This window comes from Buteo buteo, chromosome 3 (assembly GCF_964188355.1).
Source record: "Buteo buteo chromosome 3, bButBut1.hap1.1, whole genome shotgun sequence".
Classification (NCBI taxonomy): Eukaryota; Metazoa; Chordata; class Aves; order Accipitriformes; family Accipitridae; genus Buteo; species Buteo buteo.
In genome coordinates this window covers 32,614,797-32,639,517 of record NC_134173.1, presented here as the reverse complement: position 1 = coordinate 32,639,517, position 24,721 = coordinate 32,614,797, and the positions used below count along the sequence as shown (strand labels likewise).

The window sequence follows — 24,721 nt, the reverse complement described above, 5'->3', positions numbered from 1 at the left end:
TTTATTTAATATTCTGAAAAAATATAAGATGCTTGAATTAATGTTCTTGTTTTGTTTTGTTTAAATTTTATTTTACAATACTATGTCCTATGAGGATTTCAAAGAATTTCTTGGCTATGATTTGCAGAAGATCTATAAATGGCTATGGGCACAAGACCTATTAAAATTGCATCTAAACTGCTTTTCTCTGGCTAATCTATAGCATAGCTTAGCATGCCTGTCCATAATTTCTTGGGAAAGGGCCATGAGAGAGATATATGCATGTGTTGAAACATATCTCCATCTTATCTGAAAATGGCCTATCATCATGTTCCTGACATTAAGGACTGCTACGTAAATACTTGGGGAAGTTGACTTTGTTATTGCTGAGTGGTTCCATTTTAGCATGATATACCTGTGGAGAACTTGAACGAGTCTGAGGTGGTTTAATGCTGATACTGCTATAATAATAAAGATCTCTTGCAGTTCTGTTGATTCACTGGTCTCTGATTGGGGCCTTTCCTGTGCTTCTTAAAAAAAAGACTTCTGATGGTGTTTTCTTGCCTGTTTGTATTTTAAGGTCATGCTATGATGCATTTACAGAAAACATGGCAGGAGAGAGTCAGCTGTTGGAGAAGAGGAGACAGTATCACTGTGCAGCATATAATTGTGCTATTGCTGTTATCAGTTGTGTCTTCACTGAAAGTAAATTTTATCAAGGCTTTCTTTTTACAGAAAAATCAGAAAAGGTGAGAAGCTGTTCTTGCTGTTAGAAGGCTTCCAGAGCATGAGACGCAAGTGACTTTACCTGATTGCAATAAATCAAAGAATCAAACCTGAATGATATGCAATTATATTAACAAATTACCCAGTGAGGCAGTAGAAGAAGTCATGGCTGACTTTCTTGCATCCTTCATGCAATTTGAATTGCTGATGAAGGTTTTACCATCTGTTTGGGAATGGGTGAAGTAGTGATATATTTACCCTGTTTTCCCTCCACTCTCAATCAGTTTTCTAAAATACGAGAAAAAAAACCTATCGTTTAAGTTCTTCAGTGTTTGGAATATACTTCAATAAGAGATACCCTCTTTACAGAGCACATTGTCTGTGCTGTCAATTCTTGAGTAGGTGAATAGCAAAATTTTCTTCAAAGTGTTGATCTAGAAGAGAAAATGTGCTGTATTTTCTATATTGTATGTTAATCTGTTGGTTTTTAAGAAGAAATAAAATACATTCAGAGGAATTGTTATTGTGTGCAGCATTATAATTTTGGTATTTCCAAACATGCTTCGGTTTGCAGAACTTGCTGATTTTTGAAAATTTGATAGACCTGAAGCGTCAGTATGCATTTCCTGTAGAAATTGAGGTGAGTGGAATTTCTGGGCTTTAGTGTTCCTGAATAAAAAATTAGTATGACTTTAACAGTGTAGTCACTGTAGACCAGGTCAATTCTCACATAGAGAGAAAAAGGATTCCATAGTGAATAAAAAATTGAGTACTCCTCTAATGTTTTAAAATAGATTTTTCTGAGAGAAATCCAGACTTGAAATTTAGAACACACCTGCAGTGCATGTGACTTTAATATACTTTTTAGCACACTTACTCTGGTAATGAACAGCTGTAGGAATAAGTAATTTAGCTGTTGTTCTGTAGCATTAATTATGAACAGAAATCCCATGTTGTAAATGACTATATTAAATGGGTTTGATAATTTTTTGGCAGTTCTGTAAATAAATAATTGTAAATAAACTGTAAATAAAAAACCTTAACTTAATTTCCAAACTTTATTTCTTGCTGTTTAGGTGCCTCTGGAAAGGAAGAAGCGGTACATTGCTATTAGAAAGGAGGCCAGAGATGCAGGGAATAGTCATCAGGGTATGAAAGTCATTTATGACTATGCAAAAAATGCCTTCTCATCTTTCATACATTGTTCATTGATGTGTTGCTAATTGGCTTCTACAGTAGCAGGAACAAATAAAAGCATTCAATGTACTTCATCTAACAACCAATTCCTACCTACCCTCAAGTTTTAGTGGCCAATAAAGCTTTGTTTCTTGTAATTACCTTGATTAATGGTCTATTCTTTTTCCTATTTAGATGAACCCAAGTATTTAGCTTCTGCATCATACATGATGGATAGCAGTTTGAGTGAGGAAATGAGTCAGTTTGATTTTTCTACTGGAGTGCAAGGTTTTTCTTACAGCTCCCAAGATGTTACAGCTAGCAGCACTCATTTCAGGAGAAAGGTAATTTAGTGACTTATGTGCTGTGAGGAAGAAAAGTTTTATGCTTTCTAGCAATTACATATGTCTGTTGGGGTTGAGAATGAAATTTCTAGTCTCTTATATTTGTTCTACTTGGCTGAGAATGGGTTCCTCCAGAAGATCAGGTAGGGGACTTGAGCTGTGTTCTGTCTGTCATTTTTCTTCTTCCCTCTCTCCACTGTCTACAGCAGGAGAAAAGCAATGCCCTACCTTGGGTTTCTAAAGTTGAGTGAGTGAAGTCCAGGCTGAGTGTAAGAAGGTAGCTTGTGACTTTGTGTGCACTCAGGGTTATCCTGTGATGGTTGTATTTTGCTGTTAGGCACCTGGATTCCTCATTTCCTTCTTTCGGTCTTTGAAGGCACTTGACCAAGCTGGTTGTATCAAATGCATGGAATAAATGATCAGACACGGTGTTATTTTTATATCTCTGTTGTGGCACCTTGTATGTAACTGTTGCTCTTGGAAGAACAGCATCTAATATTTTCCAAGACTTGAAGTTGTGTTCCTTCTGCAGTCAAGAAGTGTCTAATCAACAGTAATACTGATAGGATAGATATCTGCTATAAAACAGAAAGAAAGCTTGTAAAAGTGTCATAGGCACTGAAGATGAAATCTATCAAAATAACTGTTAATGTTGGTAAAGATAAACTGTTTCCAAGTTTTGGAGCAAGGAGGTATTTTAGCTGCAGTGAAGCTAAGGAGAAATGTACTTCCTATCTGCTTTGTGTAGTCATGTTGTAATTTCTAACTATGAACAATTTTCTTTTGTGATTTACTCTGTGTAGCAAAAGAGAGAACTGCTGTGGTTGCTAGTCAGTGTGAAACAGCACATCTGTAAAAATAAGGCTTTCCCCCTGTCAAAGGTGTTAACATGTTCATTCAGCTATGAAATGAAATAATTTCTGTGAGGTTCAGCTAACTCTTCATGCTTCCAGCAGTTGCCACACCTATCCTGGCAGGTAGTAAAGTCAGAGTAACATGAGGTTGACATCTGTCGGCACAAAGTAAAAGATGGGCACAGCTGGTACATATATTTTGGAGGTGTCTGTTTAAACAACACATTTGATGTTGCGCACACTGAGCGTATAGTCAAATCTGTAAACACAGATAAGATCAGAATGACTCATGGCATTATCAAGATTTTTTTAAAAATAGTGTTGTTATTAATCATAGTAACACTTTTTTTTTTCAGGAGGCCACAGAATACATGGTTTTAAATGATGAGATGGAACTGGAAATGGACGAACTCAACCAACATGAATGTATGGCTTCTATGACCACTCTGATTAAACATATGCAGAGGAACCAGATCACGCCCAAAGTGGAAGAGGCCAGTATTAACCAAGAAGTTGGCATTTTTTTCATTAATTATACCAAAAAAGGGAGTCATAAATGAAGGAATTCAATCATTAGTTTTCTTGGCTATGTTATAATGAGACCTGCGTGGCTCAAGCTGGAGGCTTTTTGGTTTGGTAAGCCTGTGTGTTCCAAGAAGTGAGTTGATTTTGGTAATCTCTTAAATTTCAGGGGACAGTTCCAGTAGATCTTCCTCTTTGGATGAAATTTCTGCATGGCAAATTAGGAAACCCATCAGTACCACTAAATATTCGCCTCTTCATAGCAAAACTTATTGTTAATACTGAGGATGTGAGTAATTTCTTTGTCATATTTTTTCTGTTCACATAAGTTGTATTGCAATATCAACTGCGTAATTCTTGTGGGGTAGGCTCTTTCATCGGCTGAGACTTTTTGGGGCATTCAAATTGAGTAGTTTGCCGTGATAAAAGGGAGTGCATTCATAGCCCAAAATTCCAGGTAGTGCCAGTATTTTGAATGTAATATAAATACTTTTTCTCCCAAACTCTATCTCTGTAAGTAGAGGGTGTCCACAATATGTGTCTTCTGTAAACTATAAGTAAGTGATTCATTGATACTGGGCAAGAGGTATGGCTGATTATGTTTGCCATCTCTGCAGAAGCAAATATAATGGGTTTTTTAATGGTCACAGATGAGTCTTATGGAAACCCTTAGAGCTAAATGATGTTCTGGTTGCAGGAAGATATTAAGATACCATAATGTGTCTTTGCCTGAGAAGAAACGTTTTCTAACTCATTCTTGTGTAAAACATTCTCGCCCCATTTCATATACTGATTTTGAAGTATAATGTTTCTGTCTGAAATATTCCAAATCCAAAATACAAAAAAGCTGAATTTCAGAATTTTAATTCAAGAAGCTTTATACCCTCTTAATACTACTTTCTTACTAAAGCTGTCTGAAATGGAAGGGTAGATGAATGGCATACTCTTTCAGATCCTTTAGGGACAGGTTTTCTGCATGAGAGCCATATTATGTGGGCCCAAGTGAAATAATTTATGTGAATATTTGGTTAAAAGTTTCTAAGCAGAATTGAGGAATGTAGTTATGGATACTTTTTATTTTAAAGTTATTTTAAAATTTTTGTAGTTGTTGCTTCAGAGGTTAAGCAAAGTGATAAGCAGTTGATTTAGCAGTCTTAACCTGTAATGATTATTAAATAACAGGTTATTGAATGGTTGGATAATTTGTACTTGATCACTGATTCTTCTGTTTTCCTTAGGTTTTCCGACCTTATGCAAAGCAGTGGCTTGGTCCATTGCTGCAGCTTGTTGTTTCTGGGAATAACGGAGGAGAAGGGATTCATTACATGGTAGTGGAAATAGTAGTTACTATCCTTTCCTGGACAAGTGTAGCCACTCCAAAAGTAAGGAAACGTGAAATTCATTTTTATTATTATTGTGAACATTTGATAAGGAATGAGTGAGTTTATTATGCACTTATAATAATTTTCTACATGAGTCCACTGTTTCTTTTAGATATTAACTTCAAAAATAGCTTATTTTCTTGCTTTGTTTCATAAAACAATATATGTCTTCATGTTGGAGTCACTATGTTTATTTTTGCTCCTATTCATTGTAGGGGAATATTAAGGATGAGATTTTAGCTAACAGATTGCTTGAATTCTTGATGAGGAATGCCTTTCACCAAAAAAGAGCTGTGTTCAGACACAATCTGGAAATCATAAAGACAGTTATAGAGTGTTGGAAGAACTGTCTCTCCATACCTTACAGGTAAGCATTTAGACAATTGCTTTCTTTTATCAGTATTTCAAGAATATAAGTGAATGTTATCAAGGGAGATGAAAAGGTAAATTCAGCTGCAAGAGTAAACTTTTTGTCCCTAGAGTTGACAGTAGAACTTCAGAACTGAACTCTCCAAAGGTTGTAACTTAATTTGTAAAACAAGGAGAGACAAAGGGATGACCATGTAGAGGATTACAACTGCAACAGCAAAAGCAGGAGTAATATCTGCAGAGACTTATGTTTTATTTGAAATTTTGGGTATTATCGCTGAAAATTGGTGCACTCTTACTAAGACTTCTGTGATCTGCTGTGCTCCTGAACTTGTTGCAGAGAACTTGTGTGGGCTTACAATCTCTTTTTAGGTTTGGGGTTTTTGGTTTGGGTTTTTTTTGTGCAGAGACTTCTTCGTTGAAGCTAAATACTTCTTTCTGAATATATGGTTTCTACTGGTTTTGGTAGGAGGGTATATGCATATATACATACTTTCTGCTGGTTTTGGTGGGTTTGTATGTGTGTATATGTCTGTATATACAGAGAGTGAGTGATTTATGGTGTGTATTTTGGGGGGTTTCAGCTATATAATTACTTTTATGTTTTTATCCAACAGTTTAATATTTGAAAAGTTTTCTCGTGGAGACCCTGATACAAAGGACAATTCAGTGGGAATTCAGCTGCTGGGAATTGTTCTTGCTAACAATTTACCTCCCTTTGACCCAAAGTGTGAAATAGATCGTGTCAGGTGAGAAATGCAACTTTTTTTGCAAATGATTTTGTTAAAAGCTTAAGACAAAGAGAGCAAGTCTAACTTGTCAGTATGAAGCTGGATGGGAGCTGAATTGCTTGTTGGAATCATTTGTCCCATCATGCCTTTGCTATTGTCTGTCAGATGTAATGCTTTTCTAGCTGCAAACTGCAAACCACACTTATTTTGGAAAATATGGAGAAGGATGTAAGCTTTTTTACAGTGGGCCCCAGGGTTGCAGCTTCATGGGATTTAACAGAGTTGGGAATTGCTAAAGCAGGGATTTGAAACACTGCAGGTAGAAAATCCATGTTGTGCTCTATTCAGCAATTTTAAAAGCAGTTACTGTTCCCCTAGGCAGCTCAGGTGAATTTTTTTCTTTCAGTTTAAAATTGGATGCTTGGAGTAGTGGCTTACAGCAGGTCTACCTTTTGTGTTAGGTATTTTCAGGCTTTGACCAGCAACATGGGCTTATTAAAGTATAAAGAAGTTTATGCAGCTGCAGCAGAAGTGTTGGGACTCGCTCTTCGATACATTGCTGAGAGAGAAAATGTAAGTGAACTGTATTCTGTGTTTGACCATTCCTGTCTTAATGCTATGTACATCTTTTATATGACTACTCAATTCAGCTCCAAAAACGAATGTATTTAAAACTCAACAGTCTTTGTCCAACAGATTGAGTTAAAGATTTGAACTATTAACTCAAGAGGAAAAGAATTTGAGAGCAGACGAAGTGCAGAGTTTTTGCCCTGCTGTTTTGGAGCTAACAGTGAATGGTCTCTTTCTGAGGCTTTGTTCAGCTTTTGCCAACCAGCAACACTGGGATGGTACATTTAAAGTTGGGGGATTTTTTAAGGGGGAGAAAAAAATGCAAGTTGGTAGGTTTGGGACTACCTTTTGAATATCTGTATCTGAGGTTGTTTAATAACTTGCAAGTTTTGATGTAAAATTTAAAGGTATTTCATTTAACTTTGAATCCAGTTATTTTCCAGGTAGTGGATAAGGTGAATGCAAAACTTACTCACTAAATTCTACAGTATTAGAACTAGGGGATAGTGCTTAATGATCACAGAAATCAGTTTGAGACAGATACTAGAAGTACTTCTTACGCAACAGTTAGTGAATTTCAGGAATTTGTTGCCAGAAGAGGTTCTAGGGGTAAGTAGCATCAGCAGGTTCAAAGAGAAATAAGGCAAATTCATGCACCAAAAAAAAAAATAAAAAATCCATGAACAGTTTCTAAAAACAATAGACAACAATGTACACTCTAAGATCCTTAATCTAATGATGGATGCATGTTGGCTTGTATGAGAGAAAAGGAGGACAAAATGCAGCTGGGCTCATGTGCTCCCCCTAAATATCATTCTGCAGCTGCTGTTGGAGAAAAAATACTGAGATATTGACTAAGTGGATTATTAGTCTGATGTTGTAGGTCATTCTTACTTCTCATGCTACTATTCTTACTTCTTTCCTCACTTAATTGCATTCTGGTTGTTCTTTCACAGTTTGTAGAGCATATTTCATAAATTGAATTCCTGCAGTCTTCTCTTTCAGTCTTCCAAGCTCAATTATAAGCAGTATTTTGAATAAAAGAGCAAAGATGTTGCAAATGTTTTATCCTATACAAAGCTTATTTCTTTGACGTTAAGTGAAGGTTGCTGATTATTTTTCACCTTTTCACTAAAAATTTCTGTTGTTTTATATTCATTACTTGGAAGTCTGCCATACCGAATGAGAAGCTACTTATTATTTATATAAGCATACTAAGGAACTTGTATTTCAAAATTAAGCTGTTGGTTCCAAACCAATCAAAGGAAGCTCACAAATGTATTGTTTAAGCAGGTAATCATGTGTTCCAGCTAGACACAGCTGTACAGCAGCCATGAAGCACCGTAAATGTCAAGATGAGGCCGGTGGATCTTGCCTAGCAAAATGCACTAGAATGAAGCAGTACAGCAGCAGAGCTATGTGTCATTAAGTCTATGCTTGTCTTACTGCCTTTCTCATTTTCAGGTACTTGAAGATCCAGTTTATGATTTTGTCATAAGACAATTAAAACATCATCAGAACACCCAACAGGATAAGTTTATTCAATGCTTGAATAAAGTTGTTAAGAATTTTCCACCCCTTGCTGACAGGTATGTCATTATTTACATGTATGTTCACTGTAGATCTAGAGGAATAATAGAAAATAACTTGCTTTTCTTTGTTGGCTTCTGGTTATGTTAAGGTTTATGAACGCAGTGTTCTTTTTGATACCCAAACTTCATGGTGTGATGAAAACCTGCTGTCTGGAAGTAATAATGTGCCGGGCAGAAGAAGTACCTGATCTCCACTTGCAGTTAAAGAGTAAAGACTTTATCCAGATCATGAATCATAGGTGAGTGGTCATGTGATTACAAATGTGGATGCGTAGTCTAGATTTCTTGATAATATTTTCTGTGCTGGCCACAACAATTTTACATTCAGAAGCATTTATAATTCATGTTCACTTTTTGGTCACTGCTTTCCTAATTTTTGCTAATGGAATCTGGGAGTTAAGTATTAAGATGGTTAGCTCACTGTGAAAAACAAACAAAAAACCCTAAATAGCGTTAAGCTGAAACACCACTGGGATGTGAATTTCTGTAGTATGTATTAGTTTAGTTGTATTCTTACTCTTAGGTTGAACTCAAAAGTATTTACCTAAAGCCCTTTATGCAAAACCAAATATTATTGCTAAAACCTAAACTGATCTTCTGGTTCTGTGTGTAACAGTGAAGAGAAAAGCAATGTAACTATTCTTTTTTTTCCCCTTCTCTTTTTAGGGATGATGAAAGGCAAAGGGTTTGTTTGGATATAGTGTACAAGATGCTATCTAAACTAAAACCACTAGAACTTAAAGAGCTTCTTCCTGGAGTGACAGGGTTCATTTCTCACCCTTCTGTACTATGTCGACAGCGAATGTATGATATTCTGATGTGGATTTATGATAATTACAGGTGTGTATTCACTCCAGATGTTGTCTTTCAGTGGTTTCTCACAGGCAGAGTGAAAGTGCTTGTAACACGGTCTTCCAGCTTCATGTCCCTCAGTGTGGGATTTTTCCAGTTCACAGAAGAATAGAGCCTGTGGTTTGCCTAAGTAGCTCTGGCCTCTGGTGGCAATTTTATCACTTCCACTAAGGGACAAATACTTAGACCTGAACTTTAGCCCAGAACTGAGGTGTTGCATCACCACAGCATGATGGCATAAGAGGTCTTAGCTCTGATGCTTCCACTTTTTCTTGTTGCTGCAATTTGTAACTAGTAAGAATTGTACCCTAGAGAAATTTGCTTGTAAATAGAAGGTGTATTAAGGCACTTTGGCATGATCTGGATCCCTTCAATCTGGTAGTATAAAGGCCTTCTTTCTGTTTGACCCCTTAGAGTAGGGAACAGGCACGGACTCAGTTTGACAAGTGAGTTGCTGTTGAATCATCTAACGTAGTTGGGTTCTATAATGTGCTTTTTCCCAAGACAACTTACTATTTGAATGGATAATTATTGTGAAGAAAAAGTATAGTCAATTCTTACTCTAGCATCACTTGGGAAAAGCTAGTTCTCTGCCTTTTTCTCAGTTTTAACTTTGCAAACTCAGAATTACTTCTGTTTGGCCTTTGTAATAAATACCTAGTATGTATTACTTAGATTTCTGATTTTTTTTCTTTTCTAAGTAGTGGAGAGGCAAAACATTTTTGGCCATTAAGACCTCGTGTTATGAAAAAAATGCAGTGTTGTCATGCCAAGTTGAGATTTTTGAGAAGAGCAAGTTCCTCCTTTTCTCCCACCATCCTCATCCTCTTATTTTACTATGGATTGTTTGAGAGAAGTCATTAAGAGACATTTTTCTCTTACCATCAGTGATCCAGAAAGCCAAGCAGATGGTGATTCTCAGGAAATACTCAAACTGGCAAAAGAAATGTTGCTTCAAGGACTAATTGATGAGAATGCTGAACTGCAGTGAGTAAACAGTTTTGTCAGGACTGGCTGAAGTAATGAATCCCTAAATTGGTCTGTCTTTGTTTATAACAGAAGAGTTGATCCTTAGAGGTTTTTAAAGTATTTTAATATTAAAGCATAACAGTGAGATAACATTATCTCCCTTTCTTCCAGTAAGTTAATTTATAAAATTGCGTCCCATACTTTTACACCAAATTTAAGTGAAGCATAGAGCTTTTGAACAAACTTCTAAGCCATGGAGAAGTTGTTTCAGTATGTTAGACCTAATTCTGCATTAATGTTCTAGTGTTTTTGAAAAACAAGAAGGCCCTCATTATACACAAACACACAAAAATAGATTAAATGTTGGAGGATGTTGGATTTTTTTAATTTTCTGGTGAAGCAAAAGATAGGAGATCTCTGTGCTTCTCCAGCCATAGCACTTCTCAAGAGGAAAACAACTCAATAGAAATAATTTCAGAGTACACCTTTAATATTAGTTGAATGGCCTAGAGCATGATAGATGAATGAGGAATTTGGTATAATTCAACGGAAGATCCATGGCATGAAAGGGTTAGTTGAAGGCTTTATAGTCTTACTGTGGTTTTGGTTTTTTTAACTTGACTTTTTTGATAGCATTGTGTTTTCTGGTAGCGGATAACCATGAATAACTTTATTCCTTGCCTTTACAGATTAATTGTTAGGAATTTTTGGAGTGATGAGACAAGGTTACCCACAAATACTCTTGATCGCATGCTGTCATTGTTAAATTCTTTATATTCCACCAAGATTGAAACACAGTACTTGAGTCTGATCACAAATTTTCTGCTTGAAATGACTAGCAAGAGCCCGGATTATTCCAGAAAAATATTTGAGCATCCACTGTCTGAATGCAAATTTCAGGTGAATTGTAATTTGTTATCCTGCCTGCAAGCATGTGTCAAATTCTATTCCTTAATGTAGTTACCACTTGGACAAGAATGGCGTAGCGAAGGAGACTTTTGAAATTGTGTTTTGTACTCCATAGTTAACAGATGCAACAGTCATGGGTTATGCACAGTACCAGAAGTTTGATTTTTGTAGGGGCAATAATTTGGCTTTCTTTTTAAAAAAAAAAAAAAAAAGATTTAACTAAAATAATTATATATACCAAGTATGGTTGATGTATAGAGTTCTGAAATACCTAAAAAAGAGGGTAGTCAAGAGAAGCACCATAAACTGGAGAAAAGTTGTGAAGAAAAAGGAGTACTGGTACAAGAGCTGTAAATCAGTCCTCAGCTGACCAGCCCAAATTAGCTCAGCAAAAAAGCTCACTGTGGAGAACTTTTATGTGTTTGGGGTTTTTTTAATAGTCAAGTTCTGCCCCTGTACCTGGGATGATGTTTTAAATTCTGTGCTTTAATTTCTGCTATCTGTATCAAGGAAGGAAGGCAAAAAGCCTCCATTCTTACTGTTCTTATTAAAATCTTTCTGTGTTCATAGGACTTTGTAATTAATTCCAGCTGGCGTTATCAAAGCACTGTGCTCACACCTATGTTTGTGGAGACTCAAGCTTCTCAGAGTATCCACAGGAATTTATCACAAGAAAGATTTTTTTCAGCTTCTGGGTCAGTCAGTGGTCGAGTGAGGGCTACCCAACAGCGATATGAATTTACACCTACACAGCATGTCAGTAAGTCCAGACCAGTGTCTTCTGAAATTTTCTTCTTTGCTATGGGAATGTTTTCATTTTCTTCATTTCTGTCACATATGAATTTTTAATGTAAAGGTGTAAATGCATTTAATATTTTGTTTTCAAGGGCTTTTTTTTTTTTTTGTTTTGACATCATGAGAAAAACCATCCAGTCACATTTTTATTAGTCTCATATGTATTTTATGTTCTGCCTAATGTAAAAGAAGTTTGTTTCTTACCTAACAGCTTGAAATCTGTTCTGCCCATAAACACGGGGAATTATATTTTGGGGGAAGGAAAATTACCTGCTTCGTAGATGTTTTCAGTTGATTTATATGTGGATATGTCACAGCTTTTTTACAATTTATTTTTTTTTTTACAGGTGGTAGAAGTTCTTTTAATTGGCTAACTGGAAGTAGCATTGACACGTTAGCAGAGTATACAGTTCCTTCATCTTCCGAATCCTTGTCTTCGTCCATGCTGTTGGTTAACAAACAGAGTGAAAAATTTAAACAAGTAACATTCAAACCAGTGGGGCCGGATTTCGGGAAAAAAAGGTTGGGTTTGCCTGGAGATGAGGTGGACAGCAAAACTAAAGGTCTGTAAGCCTTATGATGCGATTTCTATGTAAATACGACATTTTTATAGACAATCTTTGTCAGTTATTTGGCTGACAGTCCATTATCTTTGATATATTCTAATTGAGGTTCAATTTGAGAGATTTTGTTTTCAGAACTGTGTGGCAATATGTAATGTGTGGCAAAAGCTAGAATTGTGCTAGGAACTGCAAAACTATTATGTTGCTAGACAAAAGAACTGACTAGATAAGAAACCAGCTGATGCGATCTTTGCATTCCTACCTCTCCCTAAGATAATTGTAGCATGAATGTCAGAGAGTTCTGTCCCTTCTGTTTTAAATTTAACTGCTTTTCTCTTTAAAGAAGAGATCTCTTTAAACGTACTTTTTCCAAACAATTTCAGCTGTGCTGACATGATCTGCAACATATTGCAATCTGTCATTAAACTACCTGCTATTTTCTGAGACTGCTCCTTCATCCACCCAGTCGATAATTGAAAAATATCAGTACTGTTCTGGAATGGCTTAGGCTCCTTTTCCCCATTTCCTCCCCATTTTACCCTTGCCTCCTTTGTCATTAAAATTTTGACTGGAAGGATGAGAGTAGGAGTTCAGGCAGAGGGCTATAAAGACAGACCTTTTCAATACCTGAGAGGTGTTTCAGGGCAGTTTTGAATGGACCATGCTGAAGTACAGAAACAGAGGGATCAGTCTACCTTCCAGTCAGTCCCTGGTCTTCTAACAGGACAATACCAGTTATAGTGGTGTGTTTTAGTTAGCTCATTCTTCTTTCCTAGAAGTGGACTGAAGTGAGCAAACTGTAAAGTCGCCTTTCTCCATGACTGTCCTGAGCAGGAGTTGATCCAGTGACAGCTCTGAAATAGTGACTTAAAAAATATAGTACTGTATTTTTATTACCCAATCTTTGAATATATTTAGCACCTCTTCTATGTAGGAAGCTATATACTTTACGGAATATGGTGCAAATGCCATACTTGCCTTTGAGAGCTTGAAATAAATCTGTCATATGGGACAAATTTGTTCATGAATTTTATTGCCTTTCCCAGTACAATAGTCTGACCCCTATACCTCATCCATGTGCTTTAAGTTTTTATGTAAATGCTTATTACCTCTTCTCCTAAGAACACCTTCATTTGTTCTAATTTGCTGTCTTGTTGAAAGGCCTTGCCTTGAGTTGTTGGATATGAAACTTAAGAGACTAGCTGGTAAGCTAGTAAATAAAAAGGTGATGTTTGTTGTTTTATGATGCTCTTGCCTTAAATCTGAAGTTTGCTTGAGAAGGGAAAAGCTGTGGACATGATCATGTGTTCCCTAGGTATAGAAGAACGAGCAGAAATTCTAAGACTGCGGAGACGTTTCTTGAAAGACCAAGAGAAACTCAATCTGATTTATGCTAGAAAAGGTGTGGCTGAACAGAAGAGAGAAAAGGTTTGTCAATTCAAATAAGTTTAAAACCTTAAATCCCAATGCCATTTGCAGTCTCGTACTTCATCTCTAGAAGTACTTCTGTGAAGAAAAGGTAGGTGTAATATACTTCTTGCTACTTCAAGAGCTTTAGAAGGTTTTATTTGGAAATCATGCTATTTATGTGCTTAAAGTTAAATGATGCTACTTAGCATGAGTGAGAAAAGAGCTGGATGATAATGCTTGCAGTCTACCACTTAATGTGTATGAAGTGATTTTATGTGATGGAGTCCCCAGTGGCAATGGGAAGCTCTTTACAGTTGTCATCCTGGAAACTAGGCTCCTTGAAGCTACAGTGCTCTGCAGAAGTAGTTGTAGAACATTATCCAGTGTCTGAAGGTGAACTAAAAAATGCGATACAGCTGATGGACTAACCAGAATTGTTGCGTACTTTTAACCTGAAGGAAAGTCAGTAATAATAATTTGCTGAGTGTTTATCAAGGCCAGAAACTTAGTATTATGTGGGTTTCCTGGTTGTGTTATGTACTTACAATAAGTTTAAGTATTTTTAAGCTCTGTAACAGTTTTTCAGAGGTTCATGTTACTAAAAATAACATAGATTATCGTCCAAAAATGATAGCAGTTAGACCAAAAGCAAAGGAACCCAGGATTGAGAGCTACCAGTTTGAGACACTCTTACAATTCTTTGCAGCTGCAGACAACTCTGTAAACAGAATTTACATCTGGAAGAACCACACAAACACCTATTTTTAGCCAATTTATACTTACTTGCAGGCTAAAGCTACCATTTCCTCCCACCCTGCAAGAGAGAACCTGTAAACATGTTCTGTATGACAGTCCAAAATACACCAACAAAACCCCCTGTGATATTCCGCAATAAAAGACCAGAAGAGGCTATGAATGCTATCAGGACCTCTTAAACTTTTCAAGAGATTTGTTGCACTTAAACACAAACGGAACTTGGTGGCTTGCATTAATACTATACCTGATGGGGCAAAACAGGAAAAAGTAGGTCCTGAGCAAGAAAGTATTTGGAAATAGCTTTAACAGTCCTAATTTCTCCCAGCATATTTCTCTTGAAAGTTTTTTGAAAATCATCCCTTTGAAGTTGTGCAGAGGAAAAACAGGCTCAAACAGCAAAATTACAAAGGATTTACAGAAGAGAAAAAAAATCTTCAAGCTTTCTCCTGTTTCCCTCTTCCATTCTACCAATGGTTATATTCACCCATTGTCTGCTGGTTTAACTGGTAATGGCAGTAGTTAAAAATAAAATCCCAACCTCTAAATTTACTGCTGATTTCCTTACAGCATATCAGTGCTATGAAAAGGAAGAAAGACAGAGGAAGAGATAAGTTCTGTCTATATCTGGTAGTAGCTCTTATTCAATTTAAATGTATTCCTTTAAGCCTCAGCAAAAGGCAGGGCAGCTGTTTAACAACTGCAGCTTACAAAAGTGTTGTTATGGTTTGGTTTAAATTTTCCTAGGAATCAGTTCTACTAGGTTCATCCTACTTCCTTCCCCTTCCGATCCCACTGTGTGAAATAAAACACACTAGCTTTAGGAACTTCATTTTACTCTGCACCTGGGCCAGGCTAAGAACCATCATATTATGGACTACTGTGGCTGAGCTGGCAGACAGTAACTTATTAAACCATAGCAGCTCGCTAGTTGTTAGTCATAATCATTCTCTTTAAAAATGACTTAAATACTACCTGTATGGAAGCAGGAACTACAAGGCATTAATATTAAAAGTTAATTGCTGAAGTAAGTCTATGAACAAGACTTTGGAGTTTTTAATTGACTAAGATAATTTTGGGTTTAACCATTTTACAGCTTTATAGAAAAGGTATTTGTTTAACAAGTATGGCAAAAGTTTATAAAACACTTCAGAAATGCTCTTGCTTATTTTGTTTTATCTAGATACAGGTCTTTCTAAGTAGTATTATTTTTTTAACATGAGCAATGCATTTTAGGAGATGAAATCTGAGCTGAAGATGAAGCATGATGCCCAGGTTACTTTGTACAGAAGTTACCGAGTAGGAGACCTTCCTGACATCCAGATTGAATACTGCAGTCTCATTGCCCCTCTGCAGGGCCTTGCCCAGGTCTGTCTGCTTTTCAAAGGTCATTTGTGAAGTTTTCTAGGGAAAATGACATGTAGTTAGGCAACTGCTTTCAAAGTCAACCACTGTGATATGCATTTAAAGAGTCTGTTTTGAGGGAGTGTTTCTCCTACCCCTGGGCTCGTGCAGTGATAAGAGAAGATGCCTTGTAGCTTGCCTCACCTGAGCAGTTGAGTTGAAAACAGAGGACCTGAGACATCAGCTGCTGTCCATTGCCTCTGGGTTCCTCTGCTTGAGAAACAGATGGTAGTGATCTTTACAGACATTATTGCAAAGGACATCTCACTGTACAGCGACAAAACAGCCATTTTTATTCTTTAATAAGGCTATAGTGGAGTTGTAAAAATACAAATAAAGGTACTGTGTCTAAGACTGGACTCAGACTACTCAGTAAAGCTGATCCAGTGTTCCTTTTCCTACCTGAAGAGCAGCAGAAACTGTAGGCTGAATCTGTCCCATTTTACAGTGTTTGGGAAGTCACAGTGTTCCTGATTACCTTTGTATTTACTTTCTTTTGAGGGTCCCTTATCTCTATGTAGAGGAAGTAGCACCTTCATGAGTTACCTGAATAGCATCAGATCAAGAGTTAGACCAAACTCCAGTCCCATGGTAGACCAGAATGTATAGGATTATGTTACACATACAGATGTGTTTCTGGGTTGAAAAAATGCCTTTAAATCTCAGACGGAACTGTCTGTCTGTACAGTCTGTCTCTTTGTGTTAGCTGCCTCAGTGTTAGATCCGGGTCTCCTCACACGTTGACGTCTTCTGTTTTTTCCTGAAACCCTCTTCACTGGCAGTGGTGTCCATAAGATGATATTGGATGTCTGATTCATGTAGTGGGAATTGTGAATATGTGAAAATAGCAAATTCCATGCTGTCCACCAGCACTCTGGCCTGAAATCTACATTGTCTTGGAGTTTCTTTATGTAGAATTAAGATGGGATTTGAATAGGTAGTAGAGTAATTCCCAGCATAGATGTGATGCGTGCCAAACTAATTATTCCACTCCCAAAGAGTGTCCACATAGGGATTAGGTACAAGGTGGGTCATATTTCTTAATTTTATTTGTTGTGTCACAGCAAATTTCAGTGGCCTTACTGCTTTTGTTGTAATTTACAGAAAGATCCAACATTTGCCAAGCAGCTTTTCAGCAGTTTGTTTGGTGGAATTTTTCATGAGGTAGAAAAATCTAAAACTCCTTCTGAGAAAAAAGCCATCATCCAGAAGCTGCTGAACAACTTCAATAATTTCCTGAGTATGAGCTTGTCTTACTTTCCACCATTCATTGCGTGCATCCAGGTAAATCCTGCTCTACGGCATGAAAGTAACTGAATGTAATGTCTTTGTCTGTGTGATAAACCCAGGGGCAGTGAAGGTTAAATACTGTTACTGAAATTTAGACAGATGGAAACAGAATTGTTAACCAAATGGATATTTCAAGTGGCTCTTGTTAAGGTGAACAAGGTAATTCATGCCTCTGAACTGATTTTCAAGGTTTCTGCAGTTTCTGATCTGCAGAGTTTGAGTCACCTTTTAATGTTTTAATTGCATCAGTAACAAGAAGAGACTTGATTTTAAATGAAAGCTACAACAACAACTGAAAGGGTTACATGGGTGTCATGTGCTTATCTTCCTATTTCTAGGAAGTACGTACTGAGGAATACTTTGATGTCTTGAGGGTATCTGTAGCTGTCAGACTATTTGTTGTTAGCCTCTCACTTATTTTTTCAAATTAGTCCCCTGAAGTAGTTGTCTGGGGATTTTCAGTAATGAGAGAAGGATTCGGTCCCACCAAAGAGTAAGTGGGTGCACCATAGCCGTTTCACTGGAAAGGAAACACAAGCCATTCTGCTATGAGAATATACTGACCTGGAATAGATTGTGAACTTAATCTTTTACCCCAGTTTTCAGGAAGATAAAAAAAACTTGTCCAAGCACCTGTTACATACTTGTCACTGTATTTTAACATTCGATCTTAATGTTGCATCTGATTTGTAGCTCTCAAAGTAATCTTTTGCTTGAGTGGTAGTTAATGGCTTCTTCTTTTCTGTTATGGAAATTTAAACACTCTGTGACTGTAGATGTTATTCGTAATACAGGAGAGACATCTAGTTTGGACTAGCTTTTTAAACAGTGACAAACTTTGCTTCTTAGTACTTGTATTTACGCATCTGAAAAAATGTAGTTTCTTGTTTACTTTTTTTTCAGTGCAGCTGCATAAAAGGTCAAATGCTATGGGGATTTTTCTGGGCTGTCTTGGTATTTTTTGAGCCAGCATCTCACAATAGCTGTCTGTTAATATTCCCTCTTGACATTGCATTTGATGGTTCTCTGTCTTGGTATTATTCTTTGTGTTGAATAATGCTGTCTGCTAGACCCTAGTAATAACACCATTGTGTTAGGCTACTTTCTTTCTGAATAGATGTAAAATGAAGACTCAAAAAATAGGTAAGTTAAAATTAGTCAAAAATACAGACTTTGTAAGAGTGGTGAGAGCATCTCATTGCCATTCCCATTCAATAACAAAAGAACAGCAGCACAAAGGCAAGCCTCAGCCTGTGTATTTGAGCATCCTGCATAACAGTGAGAGCAAGTCTTTTCCCCAACGGAGAATAGAGTTCATATTGATCAAGAGAGGGAGCTGGGAAAGGATGAGCGAGAGCATACAGTGCTGAGGCTATCATCTGGCTCACAAAGGCTGTCCTAATGGCTTGGCCATTTGGAAATACAGCTTCTGTTTCCTGTATACCAACAGTATAATAAATATTGGCTTGTTTCAGAAAAGCTTCCTACTTCACTGCCGTTTCCTTCTGGGTGTTTGACTTTTTAGTCTTCTACAGGTTCAAGTCCTATCAGGAGAGTAACTTGCTGATAAAAAGAGCTGGTTTTGTTTACAGGTATAATCTTAAAATTTAACTATGAGGCTCTGGGATTGGCTTTCAGGAGAGATTAAAAACCAGCTGAAATACTAAGAAAGAAATTAACCCCATGACAAAAGTTTACATAGACTCCATAGAGATACCTGGCCTCTGAAGAACATATAATTGCCTTATAAGTATTTTAGCTGTCAGGCCAGCTTGGATGCCATTTGTCCTAATCTTTGAACGTGGTGCAAGTAAAGGCAGAATGCACTGCATACAGAGCAGGGAATATTCCCTCTGCTTTCAGAAGGTAAGTGATCAAATAGTCACCAAAATGCAGTAAATAGAAAGATACCTCCTCTGATGTGGGATGATGTCTGTAAATTATGAGTTTCGGAGGGTATTAATTCTGTGGACATACCTTTATATTTGCACGGTTCTTACACTTTCTCCTAGGCATCCCTGAGAAAGGGGTTTTGGTCTTACGTTAGCAAAGCTATTCTTAAGTTTTTAGATTGTGCAGTGGGCGCTGCGTTCCTGCCATGATCCCTGCTGTAACCCCAAAAGTTGGCAGTCAAAGAATGTGTGCCTGTACGTGGGAGTGTCTGGGACACATGTACAGCTTTGATAGAAACTGCTGGTTGAAATTGCCTGAATAGCAAGTGAAGCATATGCTAACTCCTCATTGGGATACACCTGGTCTGTAACTCAGGAAGGTACAGGAAGCTGTTCTTTTTCTGATTTTTATTGAGTACAAACTTATTGGTGCAAGAGTCTCAACTACACAAATAGTGTAATGAGTTTGCTTATGTCAGATACTTATTCTGCAGTTTTTGTGGTGGTTGCTATTTATCAAAGAACTGTAGCTTGGTTGTTCTCACAGTCTCCTGCTGCAATTTCCAAATAGCAATCTTTTTTTCACTTAGTGTTCTTGAACATACTGTGATGCAAGAATGAAACTTTAATGTTTGTTGTAAAACTCAGTACTGTTTCTTGTAGTGAAAGTTATATTATCTCTTTTCCATGTTGTAGATTTTTTTTTTCTTTCTGTTTGATTAAGATATTATTGCAACTTTCCTGTGGGTTCTTGAGTGAAAAAAAACCCTGGCTTTAATAAACTCATCTGCTGCTTTCTTGATATATTTACCTGTATTCGGGATAATGATTTAAGTATTTAAAAAAACCTTCAGGTAAACAAGAATGTTTATCCCTGAAAAAGAGGTTATTCTGTAGTTGGACTAATGTTAAATACAGTAAAGATCTGCTAGAAATATTGTCATGTCTTCAAATCAGGCAGGACTAGATGAGTACAGTACTAAATGAGTCTAGCAGGAAGCTGTGGTATGCTAAAACTGGGTAAGTGTGTGGACAGAAAGCCTCCAGCTCAGAGAAGAAACTGTGCCTTTGGCTTATGGCAGGAGTGCACCGCTCAATAGGTTAAGTGAAATGCAGATGTTGTGTAGCAGGCACCACACTGCCAACAAAGAGAAGGAAAGATTGAGGCTGTGAATGTGTCCATCTGTCTCTCCCCCACTTCCCCTGAGTTTCTGTCGAGAGAGTTGTCCTGTGCCCTGGAGACAGACGAAGTAGAGGGGTTATTTTCTACTGTTCTCTGTCAGAAGAGCAACAGCACAGAAGGAAAATATTCCGGTTTTCCCGGAGTTAGGAACTTCTGGAGATGTAACAGTATTTCCAAAGCTTGCGCTGTAAGAAAAGGGATACCAAATATGTGATCTGTAAAAGATAACTATCAGCATAGTTTTAGACCAAGTAGACACCTGTTGTTTTCTTTTATTTTATAGGAAATGAGTTACCGGCATAGAGAACTACTAGAACTGGATTCAGCTAACGTGAGCACAAGCTGCCTTGCAAGTTTACAGCAACCAGTGGGCATCCTTCTCCTGGAGCACGCCCTGATGGCTCTGTCCCCTGCAGAGGAGCCCCCATCCAAGCGGATGCGTGGGAGGGCAGAGCTTCCCCCAGATGTGATCAGATGGATTGAACTTGCTAAGTAAATTCTTGTTTGAGACAATTTACTCACACTTAGGTTTGCCTTGTGAAGAACTCTGCCTTTATGGCTTATGGGATTTCTTTTTTTAGTCTTTCCGTCTTTTAGAAATAGATATGCTTTTAATTTCTTGTCAGTTAATTACTATCTTTCAGTTAGACAAGTTAGACTTAACAGCTGTGCATCCTGATGGTGCTATCAGACTGCTGAAAAACATCTTGTTCATAGATTTTTCAACTGAGGAGTTTTCATAGTTCAGGTATTACCCTGCAAGATGAAGATTATCTAGTTAAATATGTATTTATGATCTTACATAAGAAATATCTTTTTTTTTTTTTACTATTACAAGCTAGTAGTATTACTGCTTATTGAATTATTATTTTTTTAAATTGCTTATGTTTGCATATACCTCTGTTCAACTAATTAAAAGATTTCCCTTTTCATTTTTACTAGGCTCTACCGATCTCTTGGGGATTATGATGTCCTTCGTGGCATTTTCAGTGGTAAAATTGGTACTAAAGAAATTACACAGAAAGCGTTGTTGGCAGAAGCAAGGAGTGATTATGCTGAAGCAGCTAAATATTATGATGAGGTAAAATGACAACAAGATTTTTTTGTTTGATAAACCTCTTATGACTTAAAACTAATAAGCCAATATTAAACATTTTGAGAAGCAGCATATTGTTTAAAATGTCCTTGTGTTTTGTTTGATTGATAGTTCAGTCTGTAAAGACATGGGAACAGATGAGCAGTTACAAGAGAGCAGTAAGCATGATATTTTTACTGTTGGTTACAAAGCTTCACATGTACAATCACCTAGGCAGACAAGTAAAATACCATGGGCACATTACCATCCCAAGAGAGCAAAGTGCACATGTCCATAGCAAAGAAAATCTGAGTTATAGTGGGTAAAAATAAAGAAAGATCTGTTTAACCTTCTTTTAAAGTCTTTGTGCATTAAAAACGCAGATTTACCAAAGACAGCTACCTGAAATGAATTTATATGTAAATACTGACTAGCTTGCATTTTCTGCATTTAATATTGCTGTCATGTTCTGGTAAATGAATAGATAATTTTTATGAGATAATGAATTATTATTAAGTTCCTTGTGACTTAGAATTGAAAATAGTGTCAGATTCCAGCTGAGAACCTTCCTCCCCCTCAAATTCATTCCCTAGGCACTCTCTAAAGAAGACTGGCAAGATGAAGAGCCAACAGAAGCAGAGAAGGACTTCTGGGAACTTGCATCTCTGGAATGCTATGACCACCTCACGGAGTGGAAGTCTCTGGAGTATTGTGCTACTGTTAATATCGATAGTGGAAAACCTCCAGACCTAAGCAAAACATGGAATGATCCATTTTTTCAGGTTTTTAGAAATCACTTCATTGATACTGCACTGTTTTTATCTCTGCAGGGATGTCCTATGCTAATGTGATTGTGGGTGGAAATGGATTGCATTATTTGGGTTACTTTATTATGGAAATAAGCAGAGAGTCTGATATATAAAATAATTGAAGCCATTACTTCTGCTGTTTTTACAATATTTAATTTTTACCTTGAGTCTATGGCTGATCATACAGGACCAGCTTTATCATCATCATCATCATCTTCTTGCAGTGTTTTTGTTGCTTTTATCACTTTTGTTTCTTGTTTTAAGAGTTACCAAACCACTGGTTTTCAAACTGATAGGATTTGCTAACAACTTCTTGAGCCTATCAGAACAAGCTGTTGTGATTTTTTTAGCAAACTGAAATTTGTCTAAAGGGAAAACATTTAAGGATACTATTCAAAATATATTTGATCTGCCACTGACAATAAAAAATTGATCATCTAATATGCCATTCCTAGAAATAAAGACTATATTTTCACCTTGTAGGAGACATATCTGCCCTATATAATACGCAGCAAGTTGAAGTTACTGCTCAGCGGGGAAAATGACCAGAATTTGCTAACTTTTATTGATGAGGCAATGAAGACAGAACAGAAGAAAGCCATTATAGAAATGCATTACAGCCAAGAGCTTAGTCTCCTTTACATCCTGCAAGATGATTTTGACAGAGCCAAATACTACATTAGCAATGGCATGCAGATCTTCATGCAGGTAACAATCTCTGCTATCTCTGATATGATTTCTCTGTATAAACTCATGAACAATGAAACTGTTGTTGCTGTTACTGCTGCTAGATTATACTCTCGAGAGAAACACTTGCCCAAATACAATGAAATCTAGGTGATTTCCAATCATATGACAAAACTTCCTTTGAATTCACTGCTTGCAGTGATGGGAGGTGAGCCAGCCAGTGGAGTGCATCCTCCCATTTTAATTTGTTTTATTTTGCTGATTTCATCCATTAGAAATTTTTCAGAGTAATTGTTTGTGCAGATTAATAGCAGTTTTATTTCATTCAACTTTTCAGAAGCCTCCTGTCCCCAGGACAAACTTGAAAAGAGAGTATTACATTGAGAGGTTACAAGTTCCTTCTATTACCAAGTTTTGATTAGACTGTAGGACTATCCAAAAACCTAGGATAGGAATTGCAGCTAGAATATGCCTCTATGCTTGTCCAAAGCAGAGTTGCTCTCAGATTACAGGCTATTAAATTACTTGTAAAAGGTTGGGCTGTAGACCATAATATATAGCAGCATCAGATAAATAGTTTGTAGAGCACTGACTAGAACCGTGTTGTAAATTCTGTATATGAAATCTCTCCCTTTCTTTTCAGAGCTATTCCAGTATTGATACTTTGTTACATCAAAGTCGAATGACCAAACTGCAGTCTGTACAAGCTATGACAGAAATACAGGATTTCATCAATTTTATGACCAAGAGAAGTAAAGATTTTTTTTCTTAAGTGATTTTCCTTTCATTGTGTTAAATAATCATGGTCTCCTGAAATTTGAATTTCTGTTTCCACAATTAGAGGACTGAAGTCCTGTTTGAAGGAGCATATGTCTGGAATTACTTCTTACTATCTTATTGACAGTAAGAATTACTGCAGTTATGTAAGATAGGCTTGAAGATAATTCTGTGTTCTATTGCAAAGTTTTATTAGCCTGGCTGTTGAAATAAGACTTAAGTATCTCTTTTAAAAGTGTAAGTAATAGTTTTAAACTAAGATTTTTGTTGGTGTCACTTTTGGTAGCAAATAATGGTTACCAGAGATAAAAGGTGGATGTGGTATGTAATTTATAGCTACTGAGGTAGGCATGAAATACAAATTTATGTGCATAAACCAAATTATATATTAAATTTACTTAACATTTCCACTATATTCCAGCATACTCCTGTATGGAAAGGTACCTACCCAGTGGTGATATCCTGTGACAGTTGACACTGCTGTCCTTATTGAATCTCCTGTGCCTCAGCAATAAACAAAAGCAGCATGATCACCTAGTAGTGTATTTAATGCAAGCCCAGAAATGCAAGTGGGTTGTTTTATAGTCTTAACATTCAAACCAGAAAAATTGCAATGTTTGGTTTAGGCCTTTTTCACGCTGTTTGGATTTAGATGCAGTTAAAGTATTCTTAATTGATTTCTAGGTAACTTAACTTCACAGGCTTCCCTTAAGAGACTTCTCAGAATCTGGACAAGCAGATATCCAGATGCTAAAATGGATCCTATGAACATCTGGGATGATATCATTACAAATCGGTAAAATTACATTCCTGGGTTAGCTTTAGTTCTGTCTGCCTGTTGAGTTCTGAGAGGTGCTTTTTCCAATGCTGCTTGTTTTCATAGCGGGGGGTGGGGGCAGGGGGGGAGTGTTGATCTGGTATATGACACTTCTTTTTTTTGTTTTTTAACAGTTGTAATAGCTCTGTCAGTAGAACTAGTTTTTGTGTGACTAACTTGTGGTGAGAAGCAACAGGAGGTTGAGAAATGGCCAGGGGATAAACTGTATTTTGATAGGGAAACATAACTGTTTAGTCATTTTCTTGCATTAGTGACTACATGCGCTGTGCA

The 24,721-nt window shown here is 36.9% G+C and overlaps 1 protein-coding gene across 5 annotated transcripts in view; it reads left to right on the top strand.

Moving 5' to 3' along the window:
- PRKDC (protein kinase, DNA-activated, catalytic subunit) overlaps positions 1–24,721 on the top strand; it is an 86,412-nt gene that overhangs the window by 40,603 nt on the left and 21,088 nt on the right. For all 5 annotated transcript variants that reach the window (XR_012649786.1, XR_012649787.1, XM_075023261.1 and 2 more), the window contains 26 exons: positions 560–728; positions 1,280–1,345; positions 1,782–1,854; positions 2,077–2,225; positions 3,436–3,573; positions 3,771–3,890; positions 4,840–4,983; positions 5,199–5,350; positions 5,970–6,101; positions 6,545–6,656; positions 8,118–8,242; positions 8,335–8,484; positions 8,912–9,085; positions 9,986–10,084; positions 10,756–10,966; positions 11,546–11,735; positions 12,118–12,333; positions 13,649–13,761; positions 15,733–15,864; positions 17,005–17,184; positions 20,549–20,757; positions 21,208–21,346; positions 21,934–22,122; positions 22,633–22,857; positions 23,480–23,588; positions 24,298–24,409. Coding sequence is in view for 3 of the 5 variants with exons in the window: in XM_075023261.1 (XP_074879362.1) it covers positions 560–728; positions 1,280–1,345; positions 1,782–1,854; positions 2,077–2,225; positions 3,436–3,573; positions 3,771–3,890; positions 4,840–4,983; positions 5,199–5,350; positions 5,970–6,101; positions 6,545–6,656; positions 8,118–8,242; positions 8,335–8,484; positions 8,912–9,085; positions 9,986–10,084; positions 10,756–10,966; positions 11,546–11,735; positions 12,118–12,333; positions 13,649–13,761; positions 15,733–15,864; positions 17,005–17,184; positions 20,549–20,757; positions 21,208–21,346; positions 21,934–22,122; positions 22,633–22,857; positions 23,480–23,588; positions 24,298–24,409 (3,828 nt within the window). In the remaining 2 variants the exon portion in view is untranslated. The remainder of the gene's footprint in view (positions 1–559; positions 729–1,279; positions 1,346–1,781; positions 1,855–2,076; positions 2,226–3,435; positions 3,574–3,770; positions 3,891–4,839; positions 4,984–5,198; positions 5,351–5,969; positions 6,102–6,544; positions 6,657–8,117; positions 8,243–8,334; positions 8,485–8,911; positions 9,086–9,985; positions 10,085–10,755; positions 10,967–11,545; positions 11,736–12,117; positions 12,334–13,648; positions 13,762–15,732; positions 15,865–17,004; positions 17,185–20,548; positions 20,758–21,207; positions 21,347–21,933; positions 22,123–22,632; positions 22,858–23,479; positions 23,589–24,297; positions 24,410–24,721) is intronic.